Below are 21,006 nucleotides of genomic sequence, written 5' to 3' on the forward strand. Positions count from 1 at the left end.
GGAGTGGGGAGCCAGGTTTCAGCAGGTTTGAGTCTGGGAGAGGGGTGAGGGCCTGTGCCTGAGGCTACAGGATTTTTTCACTGGAGATCCTGAGCCAAATAGCTTCCCCCGCTGCGGGCCAGTCCTCTGCTCACCGTATGAGCGGGTGGTGCCTGACCTTGTCTGCAGACTGCACGGGCCTGCAGGACCAGGGCACAAGACTCCAGCCACTCAATTCTCAGAGGACACTTGCACACTGCCCTGTGCTCCTTGAGGGAGGGGAGGGGCGGGGTCCGCGGGAGGAGCCTTGGAAGAAATTCCTAGGAACTCATTAAAGCAGGAACACAAGATCTATAAGAAGAAAATGGAAATAAAAATATACCAGAGTACTTCACAACACTCTGTCAATGAAAGAAGTTAATCAATAGTCAACCTAAGAAAGAAATGAAAGATTTTATTTGAGCCAAACTGAGGATTATAGCCCAGGAGACAGTCTGAGAGCGCTCTGAGAACTGTTCGTAGAGGTAGGTGGGGAGGTCAGTATATATGTGATTTTGTTTAAGTGGATACTAGCAATCCAGCTCACATCTCAGTAGAAGGTTGCTGCTAGCCATGAGTAACAGACATCTTAGTTAATGGTTTTAGTGCTTTTCTCAGTATGAGAAGATGCAAGAATCAAGGTTCTTAAAAATTTCTCCTGAAAATATCTAACTCTCTGAAGGCCTGTTCTACCACCTTTCCCAGAACACAGAGGGCCTCATCCTGATCTTTGCCTTGAATTCTTTTCAGGGTCTACTGTAGGTCAGTGACTGAAGTGGCTAATGACTTGATTCTTGTAGAACTGGATGGTGGGCAACATTCTTTATTTTACAATCCCTTCCCTTTCAGTCTTAATTTCAACCGAGGTCTGGGGGCCATTTCATGACCAATTTGTCCCATGACACTAGGAATGTTCATTCCCAGGTCAGTCGAGGATTTCATTGATAGGCCACTCAATGTGCTATTACTGGACTAGGCCCTGTTAACAGTAGCCAAAGACCTCTGGACTGCCTATCTCACTAGTCTGTTATGGTCCAGGAAATGGTTCCCTCTTGTTGCTTCTTCACATATCTAGAGTTACACTATCACACTCATTGATCTTATAGATCTATATATTAGTCAGCCATTTCAAGTTGCCTAATCATTAATTTTATCTGAGGCTCAGTCACACATTTGGTAATGCAAGAAACAATAATCTGGCAAAATAGGCAGAATATAAGAAATATATCGAGGGCTTCCCTGGTGGCCCAGTGGTTGAGAGTCCGCCTGCCGATGCAGGGGACACGGGTTCGTGCCCCAGTCCGGGAAGATCCCACATGCCGCAGAGCAGCTGGGCCCGTGAGCCATGGCCGCTGATTCTGCGTGTCCAGAGCCTGTGCTCTGCAGCGGGAGAGGCCACAACAGTGAGAGGCCCGCGTACCGGTTAAAAAAAGAAAAAAAAAAAAGAAGAAATATATGGAGTAACATTAATAAGGTCATAAGTAAGTATTTAAGCTAAGAACTTCCACTAGGTGTGGCCCAGTATTTTATTTACCCAGGTCGTCTGACCAGTCCATTCTGCACCAATCACTATCTTTAAGGGAAATTATACACTGGCATTGTACATAAAGTTCACCAAAGAGGTAGGCACATACAAGGCAAGTGGAGGTGTGTCATCATGACCCCTTACAGGATTGAGAAAGGAATGTTACCTTCTAAGAGTTACATGGCTGGCACCAGGAGAAAAATTGATATTTATGGTTGAGGAGGTATTTCTGCCATTGGGGAGGTCTAGTTAACCCACATGGAAGCTGCGCAGTGCACACTAGGGGGAGGGAGGAGGCTAAAGGGCAGAGAAAACGTTTTATGTTTAAATTTTTTTTGGTCTTGCCTTAAAATCTGAATTTTTATTTCATCAACCTGAATAAATGCAGAATAAGCACAGATCACAGTATTCTCTGGGAGGAAAGGATTCTAGCCAGTTCTCCCCAAGTGAGTCTCTAGAATCAGGGCAACCCCAGTCACGGTTCAAAGGGGTTTGTTGTCTGTTTTTCCAGAGCCTGATACTGAGTCTAAATCTCTGGACAATTGGAAATGTATGAGAATAACCTTGGCAAGTTTGTAAACGAAGAACAAGGAGGAGAGATTAGCACATTAAACTCTTTAAGAGGTAATAATTAAATCAATATGATAGTTTCAATAATAAGAAAATATTTCAGTGGAATAGGGTCCAGTAACAAAGATTCTTGCAAAAATATGAAAAGTTCCTATTTATCATTAAGAAGTTAATCCTCAGAAAAATGAGTGAAAGATTTAGAGGAATTCTTGGAGGGAGAAGACCATTCTGTTCCATGTTCATTCAGCACCCACCAGCAAACACAACAAATGTTTGTTGAATGAATGCTCATCTCTGGTAATCAGAGAAATGCAAATTAAAGTAATTACATATCGCATTTTACTTATCAGATTGGCAAAAATGAAAAATAAAAACCTGGTAATACCCTGTGTTGCAAGAGCATGAGGAAATGAGCACTGTCACGTGCTGATGGTGAGAGTGTGAATTGGTAATGTTGCCGAAATATCGGCTTCCTGTGCACCAATGCCGAACAGAAATACAGAGACAGAGATTTTAGAGGAAGAGAGAGATGGCTTTATTTTTCTTCCATGCACAAGGGAAGACAGCATGCAGCGCCTCAAGAACTGTGCCCGCAGTTCAGGGAAGTGAAAATGGTAAGTGAAAAGGATCAAAGTGGTGAATGTCTTGCATTCTTCTTCTTCCAATATTTTAAAAGTTACTGCTGGCGTCAGGCAGCCTGGTAATTGGGTCTGTTCATCTCTGGGTTATCGGCCTGCGACCTTCTTTCTGAAATGTAAACAGCTAAGAGGGGTGATTTGCTACAAGAGAATGCAGCAAGAGTAAGTGCCAGGTGCAGGGTACAATTCATATGGAATCAGAGAGTAATTGGTTTTGCTTAGCTTTGTGAAGGACAAGTGTTTGTTAGTAGTAACAGCTGAAGTATAACCAAGATTGCTTAATTCTTTCAGGCCTGTTTATGCTGTTTCCCCAGCCTGCTCATTGTTTCTTATTTTCTTTGTTTATCAGAAGATTTCTATTTTTGCTGCAACAGTAACAGTCTTTTGTGGTCTGTGATAGTACAAAACTGAATATAGCACAATCGTCCATTACTCGGGGCTCACTAAATAAACGAGGCTGCTTCCTCTTCCGAGCAGCCTAAGGAGAGGGTAGATCCACGTGACCCGGAGTCCAGGATGCGTCATCGAGTGCGAACAGCCACAATTCACCAACTCTGCTATCACTTATATTTTTTAAAAGTGCGAGTCTCTACAGGAGTGTGCAACCGAGCTGTGAAAGGCCAGGCCTCGGAGAAGGAGTGGCGTGTACTCTGGAGGCGAGTGTTCTTTTCTTTCTACTAAAATCTTACTTACACACACACACACACACACACACACACACACACACACACACACACACACGCCCTGCGCGCTCCCTGGTGGGGAGAGTGGGAAAGGAGAAAGAAGGAAAGAATACAGTGGGGGGGTGGGGGTGGGCGGGGGCGGGGGGATCGGAGAGGACGGGAAGAAACCCGGAAGAGAGAAATGCTGAGATTGCCGGGAGGCAGATACCGCCCCCAACTAAACTGCTGATCTCCCCAGTCCTATCCGCCGCGGGGCAGTCCCTCCTGCAGCTGCTAAGGGCCGCCCGCGCTCGTGCTGGTGCCCACACAGGGCCTTTGCTGCTTGTGCTCGCCTTTGACATATCTTTGCACACAGTTCCTCACGCTGTAGAGCTCTTCCCTCCCTCATCCCTTAGTTCTCTGCTGACACTTTCCCTGACTCCATCCAGGTCAAACCCTTTGGCGTGACGTCCCCCTTCTAGCACCTCACACCTCGCTTCCCTATTAACAGGACTGCCCTTGTGATTCATGTCTGCCATCCACCCAGGCTGTGGCTTCCTTGAGGGCACCACAGTACCTGTCTCGCTCCCCCTTGCACCCAGTGCCTAAGAAAATGCTTGGCACCTGAACAGGTGTAGCACTCAGGAGCCATGGCCTGTGCGGGAGGGAGGCAGGCCAGGGCACCGACACGGTTGAGGCCAAGCAGATGGAATTTATTAGAGAGGCAGCACGTAAACATATTTACACGGGTGCGCGGGGACATTAAAAAAAGCAGAGGCGGGGACGGGAGGTTCCGGGAGCGGCTCAGACGAGTTCCACCTTGGCATTGGGGTACACCGCCACCACGTCGTAGCCCTCGGGCGGCTTGACGCGCGCCTTGGCGTGGCTTTCGCAGTAGAGCCGGTCGTCCAGAAAGAAGTAACCGCGCTGCTTGAGGTTCAGGCCGCAGTCGCTGCACATGAAGCACTCGGGGTGGTAGAGCTTGTCCCGCGCCTTGACGATGGTACCCCTGACGGGTGATCGGAGAGGACAGCGTCAGGGGCTGATCGATCCGAGAGCACACCCCCACTAAGGGCCTCGGGAGGGGTCAGGGGACCACGGGGGTGGGGGGCGGGTGGGGGAGACAGGGGAGGTACTCACACGATGCCGTGGCCGCAGCGCGTGCACTCCGGCAGCCCCTGCAGGCCGCTCAGCGGAGCGCCTAGCTTGCCCGCCGTGGGCTTGAGGTTCCGGGGGCCGCCAGGCCCGGGCCGTTCCCCTGAAAGCCAGAGCACGATTGGCAAGAGCCCGGTGCGGAGGTCAGAAAAGGGAAAAACTTCATTTCTGCGGAGTGTGGGGCTGGGCCCTGCTTCCGTAGCCACCGGCAAAGAGACTGGGATGGGGGTTGGAAGGGCGACAGGGGTTGGGTGGGAATGAGAAAGCCCGGGCGCAGCGAGGTGTGTGGGAGCGCGCTGAGGACACGGGGGGCGGGGCTAATGGCCGGGAGGCCGGACGTGGGGTCGCAAAGGCGTGGCTTGGGCTGGTTGGGGGCGCGGAGTTCGGTACCTCAGGGATCGGGAAGGCGGGTGAGGTAAAATCTTACCGCCCTCGCCGGCCTCTAGCATGCCCTGCAAGTAGCGGAAGGAGCCTGACTGCTTGGGCTCCGCAGCCGTCGGCTCGGCCGACTCCTGAAGCATCCTGTACACCTCTGAGCCCAGGTCTACTCCGCAGTCGCGGCTCCGTGAAAGGCCTCTGGCCAGGTCAGTGCTGGGCGAAAGAAGATGCACTAAGGGACAGGGTTGCAGTACCAGTCTTCACTCTGCCAGCTCAAGGGTCTGGTGTGGTTTCATGAGTCAGAAGGCAATCAGCTGAGACCCAAGGATCAAGTGTTAAGGGTCAGGATGGGACCTGGTGTGAGTTTTAAGGGCTCGGGGATTAGAATGGGATCTGGGTATGGCATCAAAGATTATGCCTCTGTACTACCTGTGGGGTGGAGACACGTGCAGGGTGCCCAACTGGGCCAGTAAAGTAGCCTCACTGCTGCTGCCATTGTGAGGGACTGGGAGGCGAGGTGGCTGCCCGTAAGGAGATCCCAGGCCTGGCCTGCCATCTTCTGGCCCAAGCCCCGTGGCTGAGGGCCACCTGCTTGTCGCTGGACTGCCATCCTAGGAGAGAGAGGAGCCTGAGGCACTGGGAGACCTCTGGGGTAGGCCCTCTGGCCATTCCTTGTACACCCACCCCTGCCCTGCTATGCCAAGCCTTCTTGGGTGTTGGCTGGCTACTCTTGCTCGGGTGCCCGGTCAGGGAAGGGGCTTGTGGGGAATGGCTGAGCCTTGGACCTGGTTCAATCCCTGCAGAAATGAGAAATGCTCATGGAAAGTCAGACACAAAAACCTGAGTCCCTGAGACTCAACGTTGGCTCATGAGCCCTGTGGTGGTTCTGACTACCAGTGCCCATGGGGGACAGTGTTGGGGCAGGACCATCCCAAGAAGATTTTTTTTTTTTTTTTTGTGATAACGTGGGCCTCTCACTGTTGTGGCCTCTCCCGTTGCGCAGCACAGGCTCCGGACGCACAGGCTCAGCGACCATGGCTCACGGGCCTAGCCGCTCTGCGGCATGTGGGATCTTCCCGGACTGGGGCACGAACCCGTGTCCCCTGCATCAGCAGGCGGACTCTCAACCACTGCGCACTACCAGGGAAGCCCCCAAGAAGATTTTTAAGGCCAGCATGTCTGGTTCTGAGTGTGTGGCTTCCTTGCAGAGGTGGTCCTGATACCAAGTCTTCTTCCCTGTCAGAACTGTGCTGGGTACTGGATGGGCCCATGGCTGGGAATGCAAAAAAGGAATTCCTGTTCTGCAGCCAGGAAGGGTCATCAATCATTGTGTCCCAAGACCCTTTAGTGAGAGCAGGCTGAGGTTTAAAGGTACCATTGTGAGGTCAGCCCCCTCCAGGCCTGTATTTTTTCCCCCATTTCCTGCTTCCCAGGCCAAAATAGGTGGCCTTCTGTAGACACAGCAGATAGGGGCAAAGGCTTGGCCAGGGCTCAAAGCTCCCCACACCACCACCCCACAGCCAGCCTGATGGCCACGGCTGAAACATTTGAGGAAGAATGCCCTGAAAACGCCTCCTCAGTCCATGAGAAGAGGTCAGAATCTCTGCAGGCGTGGTTTCTGAATTGGGACCTCAGATCTTTGTCGCTGCAGGGCCATGTTGCCCCTCGCTTGCAGGCACACAAGCCTGCCCTCAGCAGTGTGATAACAGGCATGCACACTCTCACAAGTACATTTACAGACATACCCATGCATGAAGGCAACACATAGGCACCAGCCAGTCCTCCACCTACATACACCTAATCACACAGACACAGTTACATATACTCGGAGCCAGTGCTGATCATGCTGGGGATGACCATGGTGACCTCCATGACACAGTTGGTGGCCAGAGCAGCCTGACTTTGGGGTGGGACCCAAGAGCCCAGGCCATGAAGTTGTTCTCAGCCTCAGTCTGGGAGGTGACATGTAAATCTTTCCTCCCCTCTACAGTGTGAACAGGGATGCTAGGTGGGGAGGAAAGGATGCCTACCCTAGAGGGAAAGAGCAAGCCTTGGACTCGGTCAGCCTCCAGCTGGGGCACAGTTGAGCCTGCAGGGCTTTGCCCAAGCTGCTGCTTTCTACAGGCTCTGAGCTGGGCAGGGGCGTGAGGAATGGGCAGACTAGCAGCTGAGTGACTGAATGGGGGTGGTGTCCCAACTTCTCCCACCCCAACAGACAAAGGAGAGGGGGTCTCTCACTGCCCAGGTGGGCCCCCATCAACGAGGCAACAGCAGCACAAAAACCTTTAGCCTTAGCCTCTGAGAAACCTGAGCACTCTCACACATGTGTCTGCAGGGCAGGCAGGCCGGGGCTGGCCTGGCCTCTAATGGGGACCAGATGGGCTATGGGCCATGGGGGCAGGGCTGTGCCCCGTACAGAACAGGCTTCAACAGGAAGGGGGAGCTGGAGGGACCTGGAGGGAGGAAGCCCTCACTGACCCCCACCCAGCAGGGTGTGGGAGTTTATTGCAGGATCATCAGAGCCACCGCCCCTCTCATGGCCACACATGCAGCAGCCTCTCTAGGTCTGAACTCAGTGGTTAGGACACACATGGTGACCTCAGTGTTGGTTTGAGTCTCAGCTCTATCACTCGCTCACTGAGCAAGTTACATCACCTCTCTGAATCTCAGTTTCTTCATCTGTGAAATGGGGATGATGGTTTCTATCATAAGTTCCTCGTGGAGATAAAATTGAGACAGTTGCATACAAAGCACTTAGCATAGTGCCTGGCACACATCCATTTTTGGATGAATGGCTGTCATGGGCATTCCTGAGCCCCCATTCCTGGATTTCCCTTCTCCATGGTGTGCCTGGTACCATGTGTTCCCCGTGTCTGAGTACCCGCCAGCTGCCGATTTGGTTGTTGAAGTCTCAGTGGGCTAGTCAGCAGCATGGGGTAACTGCTAGCTTGCTCATCAGCTCCAGCATGACTGTGGTCAGAATCTAGGACACTCAACTTGGACAGAGGTGGGCACTAAATCCAGGTGAGCAGGTGGCACCTCCCAGAGGTCAAGCTCCAGCTCCCTGCTGGTCTGGAGAGGACAGGCTGAGTCCTGCGCTGCCTGCTGCACCTGGCTTGCCTTAACCTATCACCTGGTTCTCAGTTCAAATGCCACCCTCTCCGGGAAACCTTTTCTGATCACCATCCTTCCTCCACTCTGGGCTGTGTTCCCACGTAAGGGCTGAGAGAAGGAGACTCCAATGACTCTATATGGAAGGTGGGCCTATATGGTGGGCCTAGAAGGTGGACTCTATATGGAAGGTGGGCCAGTTGGTGAGTGCCAGGGTACCTTGTGCTGGTCTTAGGGCCAGCTGTCGTCTTCCCCTCCTGTGATGGCTCCAGCTGGGCCCACCGCCCTCCCCCCTGCAGGTAGAGCTTGGGAGCAGTATGGAGACAATGGGCCCTGTATCTGTGTTCCTGAGGACACGGCCCTACAGGGGCTGGATGTGGGTGTTTCTGTCCCCCCTTCCATGGAGCTCATGACCTTTTAAGTACGAAAGGGGGGCAGCAGCTGAGGGGCTGCCCTGTTGCTTGTGGAAAATCCCCCCGCTTCCAGCCTGAGCCCCACAGCCTGGCCCTTGAGGAGGTCAGTGAGGGAAAGTGTGGGACAGAGGGAGCTGTTCTCCAGCCCCCAGCCCCACTGGCCCAGAGCCTCTCCTGGAGGACTCAACAGACTTGAGCTTCACATTCCAAAGCTCAGGCCCCCTTGTCCTATCCATCTTGGTACTTACACACGAGAGCTGGGCTCACACACGAGCTGGGGGCCTGTACTACGCTATTCCTGTTTCGTCCATGTCAAGTCTGGGTGATTTGTCTATGCCCCCCAGCCCCTGTCCCCATGGGTCCATGGAACTACCAGAGCAAGCTTCTGAGACCCAGATGTGGCCACAAATCTCTTCAAGAACAGCTGAGGTCCTGGGTAGAGGAAACCGAGAGCCTCTCTGTGCCCTCAGCCCTCACCTCTGCCCCCTGCCACCCCTAGGACTTTTTTCTCTGAACCTACGGTGCACAATCTCACCTCTGGGCCTTTGTATGTGCTTCACTTTGTATGTGGCACACTTCTCTCCATGCCCCTTTGCCTCCCTTATTCTTCCAGACCCTTAGGTCTTGGCTTGGATACCCCCTCTTCCAGGGAGCCCTCTCTGACCCCTTGAGTCAGATACCTACTCTGGACTCCTTTGACCCCTGGCTCCTTCCATCCCAGAACTGCTAGGTGCCTCTCCCCTTCCAGAACGGGCACTCCCTGCGTATGGTAAGCACCTGGCCTCAGGGATGCCAGCAAAAGCAAGGTAGGGAACAAATGTCAGAGAAAGATGGGGACTGGGATAGGGGGTGAGGGAGAGGCCATGGCAAATCATTCCCTCTGGTACAGCAAAGCCTCCGTGGAGAGACAGTGGATATGAGCAGGCCCTGGGGGCCATGGTCCCACATGCTGGGTCCCAAGTTCTGGCTCCATCATAGACCAGTCGAGTCTCCACCTTGCCCAAACTCAGTGGCCCAGAAATAACGAGTTCACTCTGGATACCTCAGCTTTGCCCACTTGGCCACCCCTCAAGCCCATGGCAAAATGAGGCCCTAAAGCAGCCTGGCTCCACCTCACGCTCCTTGAGGACAGCACCATAGCTGTGACTCTTGTCATACACAGAAAGGTGAATGAGCAGACAGGCCTGCAGCCTGAGGTCTGCTAGCTGCGATCATGGAATGGCCAGGAGAAAACTTCAGTCTTGGAGAGGGCAAGGCAGTGCCTTATATGCTAAGGTTGGCTCTGGCCAGGTAGGTGCCCAAGGCTAGGATGAGACAGAAGAGTGCCCCATAGCCTGAGGTCACTCCACAGCCTATGGCTGTCCCCCACCCCTCCCCCAAGTCTGGCGACTTCCTCCTGATCTGGCAACACTGGGCGACAGAGTGAAACACAGCTGGGTAAGTGGTAGCCCTGAGCCAAGGCCTGGCCCGGTCCCTGCCCACCACAGGCACTATTGTCCCAGAATCCAGGACTGCTTAGAGTACTGACAGAGCCCACAGCAGGTACCTGTCACCTTGGGAGCCCCTGATGGGGCATGGACAGAGCCCAGAGAAGCCTTCTGCTTCAGTCTCTGACCTGGGCATCTGAGAACCACAGTGAGGACATCCAATGCAGTTAAACCCATGGACAAGGCCTGGCCTCTCTGTTCTGGGCTTGCTCTGAGCTAGGCCAGGCCAGGCCAGGCCAGGTGGTATATATATGTACATACCTGGGCCTCGGGATTGATGTGGATCCTGTGTGCCTGAGCCTTGCTGTCCTCTGGGGTATTGGGCCAGCTCCTGCCTTCAGGCCTGTGGCAGGAATTAGGATTGTCAGAAATCTCTGCTTACTAGCCCACCATGCCTGGGAACTAGGACCAAGAAGCGCTGGGGTCTGGGCCCAGGGCCACCCAGGACCAGGCTTGGTACCCTGCATGGATAAGGATACTACCCCAACTCTTTCCCCTGCGCCAGAATGCTGGCCTTCGTGGCAAGGAGACACAACTCTAGATCTGCCACTCACCTGGGGTAGGCTGTGTGCCCTTTCTCCACCAGCTGCTCCTTCCCCCTCTGGTCTGGTTCCTAGAAAGGAAGCCCTGCAGCTTCCCCACCTTTCCACCCTCTCTGTGGCCTATGGAAGCTCAGCATAAAGAGGGCCAAGCTCATGGCGGAGCAAGCCAGGCCTTACACGTTGATCAGCTAGGAGCCCATCAACTCATCCCGCTTCCATTCACAGCCTCTGATGAGGCCTGGGAGTCAGGCATCCGTGGGCCTAGGAAAAGTGGAATGGAGGCTCTGAGGGGTGCACCTCCCTTACTGCTGCCGCTGGCAGAGTCATCATCAATGTCTGCCCAGCCCAGATGGGAAACAGGCCATTAGGAAATTCCTGCTTCGTCATAGAAACCAAAAGCCAAACACCACTCAGGAGGGAGAAAAACATCATAAACCTGCCATAAGTGGGGGCAGGCAGGGCCGAGAGGCTACAGGCCTGGGGCCCAGTCCTGCCACTGAGTAGTCCTGTGAGAAGGCAGGCCAGGAGGGTGTGTGGACCCCGGATTGGCAGGTGGGTGTGAGTGAGGCTGGTTATACCAAAGGGGAATAATGTCCCCACTCTGCCCCACAGGGCCTCCTAGGTCTTCTCAGGGGTCTTACCACTGGGCTAGCAGCTCAACCCTGCCCCTGTCCCCCCACTCAGCAGAGGATTTTAACAATCTGATTACACGTGTAGTCCACACTCACTCTGCTCTTCCTCACCATTGCCCATTCCTTGGTCCCCTGCAGGCTACCTCTCTTCTCCACAGCCTTTCAGAGGCCTGTGGCCCCAAGGCTCTGCTGTTCTACCCCCCACTGGCATCTGGTTCTAGCCCCCTCAGCCAGGCTCCCAACTGACTGCCCTAACTCACAGCTCTAACTATGGTCTCTATGCACTCAGAACTCTGCTGGAATAAACCTAGGACATCTTGTGTGGCTATTTGGCCTTATACTTCCTTGAAGTCCTGCCCAGAAGAGAAGTACAAGCCTGCGGTCTGAAGATCAGAGGGTACAAAGTACCCAGAGCCATCAGAGTGGCCCAAAGGCATAAGATTGGAATGAGAGGCTTATTCATGTGTCAACCTCCACCCCCAGGTCTCCACACTTTAGGCTGAGCAGGTAGCTCCATCTGCCATCTTTAAGCCCACCAAAGGGTGGGCTGTACAAATCCATCTTGTATCCCATGTAATAGGTGACAGGGACCTCACCAGAGGCCCCAGGGTTGCAGCTGATGCAAGGAAGGTCCTGGACCTACAGAACATGCCCAGAAATTATGGGTTAGCTTGGATTGCTGGATACCTGGCTCTGAGTTCCAGACAAAGTAAGCATAGCGGGGAAGCTGGGCCTTTACTTCACTTTTCATCCTGTGGAGAAGTCTGGAGGAGTACAGCCCTCTGTACGCAAGAGGGCAGGTAGGGAAGCTGGCCTAGGTAGAGCTCTGGGAGTGCTGGCACAGAGTAGCTCCCTCCAAGCAGCTCACCAGGCCAATCTTCCACAGACCCCATGTTGGGGGTTGTCTTTGGAGGCTCAGGCATAAGTCCTGGCATGACAGGCAGGATAGAGAGCAGGGTCAGAGGCCTTGCAGGTGAGAAGGCACCCAGGAGAAGAGATGCTGGCCCAGAAGATCAAGGTGGCCCCTGTGTCTTGATCCCCCAGAATCTGCATGTGTGAGAATTAGGGATAGGGGGCTGGGGGACAGGACATCAGGTTTTTATCCTGACGGAGCAGACCCTGTATGTCATCCTCACTCAATCCCAGATCGCCCATTTTGAAGTTGAGGAAGCTAAGGGGTCTGATATTAAATCACTAGGACAACACAGTTCTCAAGTGCAGAGCTGGGACTAGAACCCAGATCTGTGATAGGAGAGTGTGCTCTCACCTGCTCCATGGCCAGGCAGCATCTGGGGGCTCAAATACCCAGTGTGGAACAGGTCAGTAGACCCCTGGCTCCATCCATGCCTGGCTTGGAACAAATGGCCAGGGAAGGAAGGAAGGAACAAGGGGGACCTCCACCCTGCCCCGACCCTGCTACCCTCCCCTGACATCATTCCCTCTGTGGACCTCCTGAATCAGGCCCCCTGTGAGCCTCCCCTGCCCCTTGTCCCACTACTATCAGGGCTTCCCTTATTCAGCCATGCAGAGTCAAGGCCAGAGGTGAATCAGGGCCCAGGAACCCAGCCAAGTTGGGTGGCCTCAGAGGCCCCTCGTGGGCAGAGCAGTGCTGATGCTTCCCCCAGCCAGCCTGTACCTCGGTCTCAGAGAGGGTGATGAATGTGATCCTGCTTTATGGAGAAGGAAACCCAGGCTCACAGAGGTCATCTGGTGAGCCTAAGAGCCCAAAAAGTCTGGAAGAGGGCCAGCTCTGCTGAACTCCCAGGACAGAGCTTCCTCACTGCGGGCCAGGTGGAGTGTACAAGGCCCTGGACTTGCAGCTGGGCCCACTCAGCGCCAAGAGCAGAGTCAGGGGTCCTGACTTCAACACGGACCTGGGCCAGACATAAATGGGGGGGGCTACTTCAGAAGGCTTCCCACCATGTTTAACGGCTCTGAGCCCATGGATTACACCCTGCCCTGCTGGCTCTAAGGCCTGGTTAGCCGTGTTGTGGTTTGGGGAGGAATTCACCTACCACAACTCCACATGGGGTCATGGAAAGGTCGCTGTTAACAGTGAACGTGGCAGAGCTGAGCAGTTATGTCTGACTTCCACCCGGATCTAGGCAAGACAGGGGGATGGAGATCCCGCCCAGCCCGGACCCAGGTCCGACTGCCATCAGCCTGAGCAAGGCTGGAGATGCCCCAGGTATACCTTCCATCCTGGAGCATGTCCAGGGCTATAGATGGCTTGGGTGACCCCCAATCCTCCCCTTCCCTGATGGGCAGTATAGCATTACACAGTCCACAGCAGTCCAGTATTTAAGCAGGGCAGAGGTTTGGGCCATAGTGGGGACAGCTGAGGCAGGGCAGCTGTGGGGCTCCGTAAGAAGTGGTCAGCAGTCAAGCAGAAGGAATGGAGGTCTTTGGGAGTGAGAGAGACCTGAGGTCAAATCTTGCTTCACCATTGCTCTGCTGGGTGACTTGAAGCACCCTCCAAACTTTCTGAGTCTCAGTTGTCTCACGTGTAAAGTGGAGGACTATATTAGGTTTTAAACCTTATCGAAGTTGGTTTGACAGTTAAACAAGGTGTTGAACGATAAAAATTCTTTGAACTGGTCCTCAAGCTTGTCACTCATGGGTGGGAAAAGGACTGAAATCACACACATCTCATCCCACCGGTTTGAGGCTACTCAAGGTCTTAGTTCAGCACCTGATTTGGGCTGCCTACCCCCTGCCATAAGTCCCCCACATAGTTCCAGCAAGTAGGTTAAATGGGGGCTTCTTCCTCTCTTAAGCACCTACATCTCCAAACAGTGCCTGTCAAACCTCACTGTGAAAGTGCTGCTCCATAGGAGTTGGGGGTGCCAGGAACTGAAGCAGAGAGGCTGTGTGAGGCCCGCTCACCCAGGATGTTGGCCACCCAGAACCGAGCCTCCCCTGATTCACTCCGCATCATCCTGGCCCCAGCCTGCCCTGTGACGTACCTGCTCACGGAGAGTATGAGGTGGTCATGGCAGCCCTTGATGCGAGTTCTGTGCCTCCAGGTGTGTCATGAGCTCTGTGCTCATCAACCATTGATGGCCTGGATCAGGTCTCCAGGGCACAGTGCAGCCAGGGCAGCCTTGCTTGCCAGCATGGACCTGTGGATGGACAAGCCAGATGGCTGGACATTGGTCATATATGTGGCCTTGCTGTGGGCTCTGTTCTAGACCCACTTCCAACGTCAGAACTGGGCCAGTGTAGCCCTGCTGCCAATGTGACCTGTGGGGTGGGCAAGTTGAGTTCCCACACGGCTTTGCTGAAGCCTCTGCTCTAAACAAGCCCAACATCCAGCACTTGGAGGTCTGGTGAGGTATGAAGGGCATATGAGAGGGGCTTCCATCTGGGCTGGACAAATGGGATGTCACTCTATTGCAGCCTACATACATGCAAGGGACACAGAAGGATATGTGCTCTCCAGCAGATACAAAGCATGGACATGTCCACATGTACGCTGTATTGCCACCACCCAGACAGACCTCATAGTAGCCCCTTGACCTGATGTTCAAACCCTTAGTGACCTTTTTTCCTCTCATCCCCACCCCTCCACATTTACCATCCACAACCCCACACTCTATCCAGACCATCTGAATGTCAAGGGGTACTCACGGGTACCAGATAGCTCTCACCTTCACACTTCTACAGATTCTGTTCCCTCTACCTGGAACACACTTTTCCTTTGACCCCAAACCCTAATTACCAGCTTACGCCTCCTCATCCTTCAGGTCTCAGGCTCTACAGCAGAGGCCATTTTCTCCTGGAAGCCTCTCCTCTGGGGTCCCACAGTACCCTGTTGCAACCCCCTTTACCACTCTTCTCCCCTAACATTGTTAGTGCCTTCATTCTGTGCTGTCACCATCCCCAGGCAAGTCGAGGGCCATTCTACTTTTAGCTGCCAGACCTGCACTCCCGTGGTCACAATTTACACCTCCCTTTCCTCTGGAGGACAGGCACAAAGGCCACCCCAGTGCCACTGGTTGATCCCAGAGGGTCAAGCAGTGTCCACATCTGGAGCCTCCTACAATGCCGGTCCCTTGACATGTGCCACATGGAGTTTGGGAACAAGCTCACAGGAGGCCTAAGTAAGCAGCCTCGGGAGGGAATTCAGGCAACAGGACATCCTTTACCCTGTCCCTGGTCCCCAGCACAGCCTTTGGAAAGAGACTTTAGGGACTCCTCATGTCATCTCCCAGCCTCTCAAGCTGTTGGCTCAAGAGCTGTCAGTGGCACTGTCCCCTGTTGGGGGTGGGAGCTCCTGGAGGCCTGGCCAGGCTCAGCTTAGCCAGTTCCCTGTAGTGAGTGGACAAAGCTGAGGTGCTGGCAGCTCCTTGGCTGGAGTCCTGGTGTGGGTACTGCCAAGCAACCTGCCCTGAAATAGGCTGCCCCAAGGAACGTTCTTCTGGAGCATGCTACCCTCAGCCAACCAGCCCACCATTAATGTTCCTTTGTAGGGCATGGGCACCTACACAGGCCTGTCTTCCCAGGGAAGGCACCCACTTGGCACCATCCCACCCTCCCCCCAAGGCCCTGCTCTAGGCCCCCTCTCCTACACGGATACCTGCTCTGTGACATGGCCTGGGCTCAGTGCTTTAGCCATAACTAGCTCATGGCAACCTCTCAACCACCTGATGAGACAGAGGCTGTTCTCATTCCTATTTTCAGATGAAGAAAGAGAGGCTTTGGGGATGGGGCATTTTGCCCCAGTCCCCATGCTGGAGAGGAGTCTTCTTCCTCAGGGGGGTGGCTAGCTGCAGGATGACTCAGCCAGCACAAGGGGTGCATTCAGGCCCCTGTGGGTGGAGGAAGTTCTCGAAAGCAGGGGTGGCTGGGACTCTGCCAGTTCCGTTAGCTTGGGAGCTCTGGTCAGAGAGGGCATGAGGCCAGGAAACCGTGACTCTTCCAACTGCCTTTACATGCATTGTTTCATTAGTCCTCAAGGCAAGCCTATTTCCTAGATGAGGAAACCAAGGTCCAGAGAAGTACAGGACACTCAACTGATAAACGGCAGAGTTAGGATTTCAGTCCAGACCAACCGATTCCAAATGCTATGCTCTTAACCAGTGTGCTTTTCTGCAAAAGGGAGTGAGGGGAGAGACAGTGTCCCAAGTAGAAGGATCAGCATGTGTAATGGCTCATCTGGGAGTGAAAGTAAAAGCAGGCTCCTGTGACAAAAATATCACCAAAATATCGGTGAGGAGACAGTGGAAGAGATGAAATCAGAGGGAAAAGCAGGGACCAGACCTACAGGCCTTGTAGGCCCAGGCGAGAGGATTCTAAACAGGGAAATTGCAGGACAGAGTTGAATTCAGGCTGATCCTTCTGGCTGCTGAGTGCAGGATAAAGACAGAAGGAAGAGAGAGGGGAGTGGTGAAGTCAGCTGGGAGGCTGGGGCGTGAACCAGCCCCTTCACCTAGAGCAGCGACATTTAAAGCCCCTGTGTCACTCCACCTGGCCTAGAGGCAAAAAGCCCCTACAGGGAGCTGGGCACACAGTTAGTGGTGTTCATTCCAGGCACTAGCTTCTAGGGACCTGGTAGCAACAACCCGTTAGGATTCCAAGGCCAGTAGTCACTATAGTTTGTGAGGAAGGAGCCCTGGGCAATGTTTGGGGGGGCTCCCAGAGGCTTTGTGGGCTGAGGTTGCATAGTCCCAGCTCTGCCAGGCAGCCAGCCTCCTCTCTGTCTGAGTGTGGCTGTCTCCACTGGGTGGGGGAAGTCCCATAAGCATGGGAGGGGTCCGGTCTTGAACCCCCTCGGTGAGGACACTCCCACATATAATCAGTGTCTGTAGACCTGCCCTTGAGGTACCTGCTGGGCAAGCTGTGGCCTGTGTCTCCTCAGCCCCGTAAATCTCCCCAGATCCCACCCAAACCCAGGCTCAGCCATCCTGGCTCCTCAGGCCTTAGCTGCTGCTCTGAGACTTTGGGGGGACAAGGCGGGGGTGTTCTTCCTGGTAAACCCTTTCCAGCCTGTCTGCCTGCCAGCGGCCTGCATCCCGATTAGCTCCAAACAAGGCCGCCGCTGTTGCTGCCGCTGTGACGTGTGGAGGCCTTTCCTCGGCGGGCAGGCAGCCGCGTGGGCAACAGATGTCTCTGCTCCCTGCTGCCTGCGGCCGTCAGCCGCTGCCACTTAGCCTGTCAGCGGCCTCACGCCCAGGGTGCCTGGCCCGCCGGCTGGCCTAGCACCCCCAACAGCCTGCCTTGGTGGTGGACACACAGCATGACACTCACTGGCAGACACAGATGTGCACTCTCTCTCTCTCTCTCTCTCTCTCTCTCTCTCTCTCTCTCTCACACACACACACCCAGGCCCCCAGCAGGGCTCTCTCAGGGAAGTGGGAGATGAAAGGCTCCTGGATGTGTTGAAGGCCCACCTCACTCAGCCCCAAAGGACCTGGTGGCCATGGGGTGAGGGCAGATGTGGGAATCCTCCCAGGACAGCTGGGCCTGCCTGTCACCCTGGCCCCCAGAAACGGGATTCCATGATTCCATGCTCCACCAGGTGCCCACCCCTTCCCCTTAACTGGAAAGAAGACTCTGAAAGCCCAGCCAGCTTGGTCCAGCCCCCATGGCGAGAGGTGGCGGAAGGGTTGGGGGGAAGGTACCCTCAGTTCCCCCGATACAGGGCCCCGAAGACCAGAGCAGCTTGTATGGGGTCAAGGGATGGCCCCAGGTCCCCTTCTCTCTTCCTTTCAGACTGGGAGCCCCCAAGGGCAGGGCCTAGGTTCTCTCCCCTTCTGTCCCCTAGCCTGGGACCCCCAGGGGCAGCGTCTGAGTCCCGTCTTCTGGCCCTTCAAATATGGGACCCCAAGGCTGGGCCAGGATCCTGTCTTTCCCAGTTTGGTCACCCCCCTCTGACAGGGCCCAAGTCATGTCCTCTGTTCCTCTGTCCTCCTCAGATTAGCCACCGCCTGGGGTGGCGCCCCCTCCTCCTCCTCCTCTGCCTAAACCTGGGGCAGTGCATGGCCACAGAAACTTGAGGAACTGGGTGGAGGTTATCCTGGCCCCTGGCCTTGTGTGTCTTGTGGCAAGGGGGTCTCACAACTGCATAGTCAAGTCTCCCTTTCCCTGGAAGCCAAAAATTCCTCCTGGTCACTTCCCCTTAGGACAACTGAGGTCATGGATGAGAGACTGACCAAAACCAGAGTGGGGAACTGGATGGATCTTTCTTTCTTCAGTTTCAGAGAGGACCCCAGACCTCCTTGGGATCACTCAGCTCTACTGGCAGGGACCCTTGATAAGCGGAGTCTCTCAAGTCATTTCGGTTGAAATTTTCGGGCTGGGTTCAGTCGAAGCAGCATCTCTGGGCCTCTGGAGATCAGTCCAGATCTCTGGCCCATGACTTTGCCTGCAGTGAGTCCCCCAGAATGAGGCCAGCAGGGAGGCTGGTTTGTGAACTCCTGGGGGGAATCCTTCAAGGGATAAGGGCAGGTAGGCCCAGCGGGAGGGGGAGGGGTCTGTGGCGACGCTGCCCAGCCTGGAAGCCTCCTCTACAGCCTGTGGGTCACCGAGGCCAACCCTTGGCCTTCGAGCCTCCAGGACGTCGGGGATCCGGGTCCCGGGTGGACGGACTGTAAGGACTGGGTCTCAGATTCAGGACCTCCCCGCCGCCCTGTGGCCGCTGGACTCACCCGCGAGATGGTGAGGGGTACGCTGAAGTCCCGGCCGCCCACCAGGCGGAAGCCCCAGGGCGAAGGGCCGCGCAGGGTCACCGAGTGGGGCATCGCGAGCCGGAGCTGCGGCCGGAGCTTGAGCCGGACACTGAGGAGCCGCCGCCGTCGCCGCCGCCGCCGCCGCCGCCGCCGCCGCCGCCTGGACGCCGCGCCCCGCCCCTGGCCCGCCCGCCCCCGTACCCCCCTTCGCCCGGCCCCCGCCCCTGCTCCCCGCGCGCCGGGATTGGCCCCGCGGCCGACCCGACCCTCCCACTTCGGGGGGCTCAGAGGACCCGCCCCTCAGCCCCGGCCTCCTGCAGCCCGGCACCCCCGCCAGGTTCTCAGGGAGCCGGGACTGGAACGGCCCCGACGTCCGAGATCCTACCCCGGCCTCCGCTCTGCGGGCCGCGGACCGGAGCCCGGCTGTGGAAGCTCAAGCCTGGCCCTTTGAAGTCGCTTCTGCGGGGCGGCGCCCCAGCCCGGGGAAGGATGGGGGGCAGGGGCAGCCCAGATGGGGGATGGGGCCGTGCCTTGCTCCGAAACCTCCTCAAGGTCCTGGCAGGCAAACCTGCGACCCCACCCCTCAGTGCGAGGAGTCCTCTGAACAGCGAACGAGCACTGATGGGGAGCCCTGGGCCTGAGCAGGCCTGGGCCAGTGTCACAGACCCAGGATGACAGCGGGCAGTGCCAAGTATGGGAGCAGGAACAAAAAAGTACCCAACCTCATTTGGAGAGGTCAGGAAGGCTCTCTGAAAGAGGTGACCGCTGACTTGAGTTTAGAAGCAAGGTGCCCTGTCTTGTCCTTCCAGGTGTCATTGCTTCCCCAGGACACTCAGGCCTTCTCCAGCTGCCCTGTCCTTCCAGGCCTTATCCCTGTGTACATGACCCCCTTCCTTCCTCCCTTGCAAGGAGCTTTGTTTCCCCAGGCTACCTAGAAAAGGAGCAGCTAGGGTAGCTGGGGTCTTGGCTGTGCCACGTTGGAGGTGTGTGAAGTACTGAGGGGAGTGGAATTTGGGGCAGCCCTTCTCTTGGGACCCTCGCTAGTCTTCTCTCCACTCTCAACCATTGTCCTCCAGGAACAGCCTTTGCAGGTGCCATGGCCTAGCCAGGGCCCCACTTACCACTCTCAGACCCTCCTGGACACTCTGGTCTGGCTACATCAGGGCGGCACTATCTGTCGTTCCAGACCCTGAGGGGCCCCTAATTTAGACATTCTTGATAACCCTGTGTGCCCTCTTGTCCAAGTTCTGTTATGGATGCTGCCCTTGGGATGCTAACAGGTTATGGGGTAAGCTGTGTCTATGGAATCTGTAACACCTCAAGAAGGAGGACGCTTGAGAGGCACAAACTTAGGGTAGTCCAAGGAAGTGCGGGTGCCCTTCAGGGTGGAATATGGATGCCTCTCTGGGAGACGGGGTGCTACTGTCTGTTCAGCTGGCAGAGAATCATGAGTGGTGTGTGTGGCAGTGGTGTGTGTGTGGGAGGATGTATATGGGTGTGTGTGTGTGTGTATGTGTACATATCCAAGGAGTGCCAGCCATTGGGCTCTCAATACTGTGAGGGAGAAGGTTTCTGCTCAGCTCTGTACAGACTTAGGCTCAATGGGGACCGAGTGGAAGGGCCAGTAAGAGAGTTGGTTGCTGGATGGTCTCTTGGGAACCCTTAGGCCAGAGGCTCCCCAGGACTTGGACCCCATTGAATGATGTGAAGATTGGGGGCAACTATCACTATCACTGACTGTCCAGGGATTAAGTGCACAGCATGGCTGGGTGGTCAGAAACCTCATCGGGACTCCAAGAGCCGTGGTGAATGAAAATGGTGCAGAGCTTTGCTGTGGGGAGGGGGACCTCACGAGTCTGTGGAAGTTCCTGCCCAAGGCATCCCATAGTGGATTCCTGAAACTCTTCCTTAGACGTTGCTTCCTTCTCCCAACTTACACACCCACAGGGACTGCCAACCCCACCACCCACCGTCATGAAGTCCCTTCATTACCTTCCTGTTTACTTCCATTTGTGGGGGAGCGTATCACCCCCTTGCAGAAGTGGTCCTCCCGAGTATGACTTTCCTAGCCCTTCAGCATCTAGGCTGTGTAATCCATCTCTGAAGCCTTCTCGCAGAGGGTTGAAGACAGGGGTGTGGTGGGGAGTGGCTCTTCTAGAATCAGGCGAATAAACTTTCCCCATTTCACTGAGCAGTTTCTGGGGT

At 55.2% G+C, this 21,006-nt stretch overlaps 1 protein-coding gene across 1 annotated transcript; it reads right to left on the minus strand.

Annotated features, from left to right (window-relative positions):
* Positions 1-4,105: 4,105 nt before the first annotated feature.
* On the minus strand, positions 4,106-18,974 carry PDLIM4 (PDZ and LIM domain 4). Its single transcript, XM_032625347.1, is given in 10 exon segments — positions 4,106-4,422; positions 4,554-4,671; positions 4,996-5,159; positions 5,376-5,557; positions 10,219-10,300; positions 14,098-14,141; positions 14,143-14,181; positions 14,184-14,240; positions 14,242-14,253; positions 18,781-18,974. Coding segments are annotated over 10 exon segments (996 nt in total). The 5' UTR covers positions 18,874-18,974; the 3' UTR covers positions 4,106-4,217.
* Positions 18,975-21,006: the final 2,032 nt, after the last annotated feature.

The sequence above is a fragment of the Phocoena sinus genome, chromosome 3 (assembly GCF_008692025.1).
Source record: "Phocoena sinus isolate mPhoSin1 chromosome 3, mPhoSin1.pri, whole genome shotgun sequence".
Lineage (NCBI taxonomy): Eukaryota > Metazoa > Chordata > Mammalia > Artiodactyla > Phocoenidae > Phocoena > Phocoena sinus.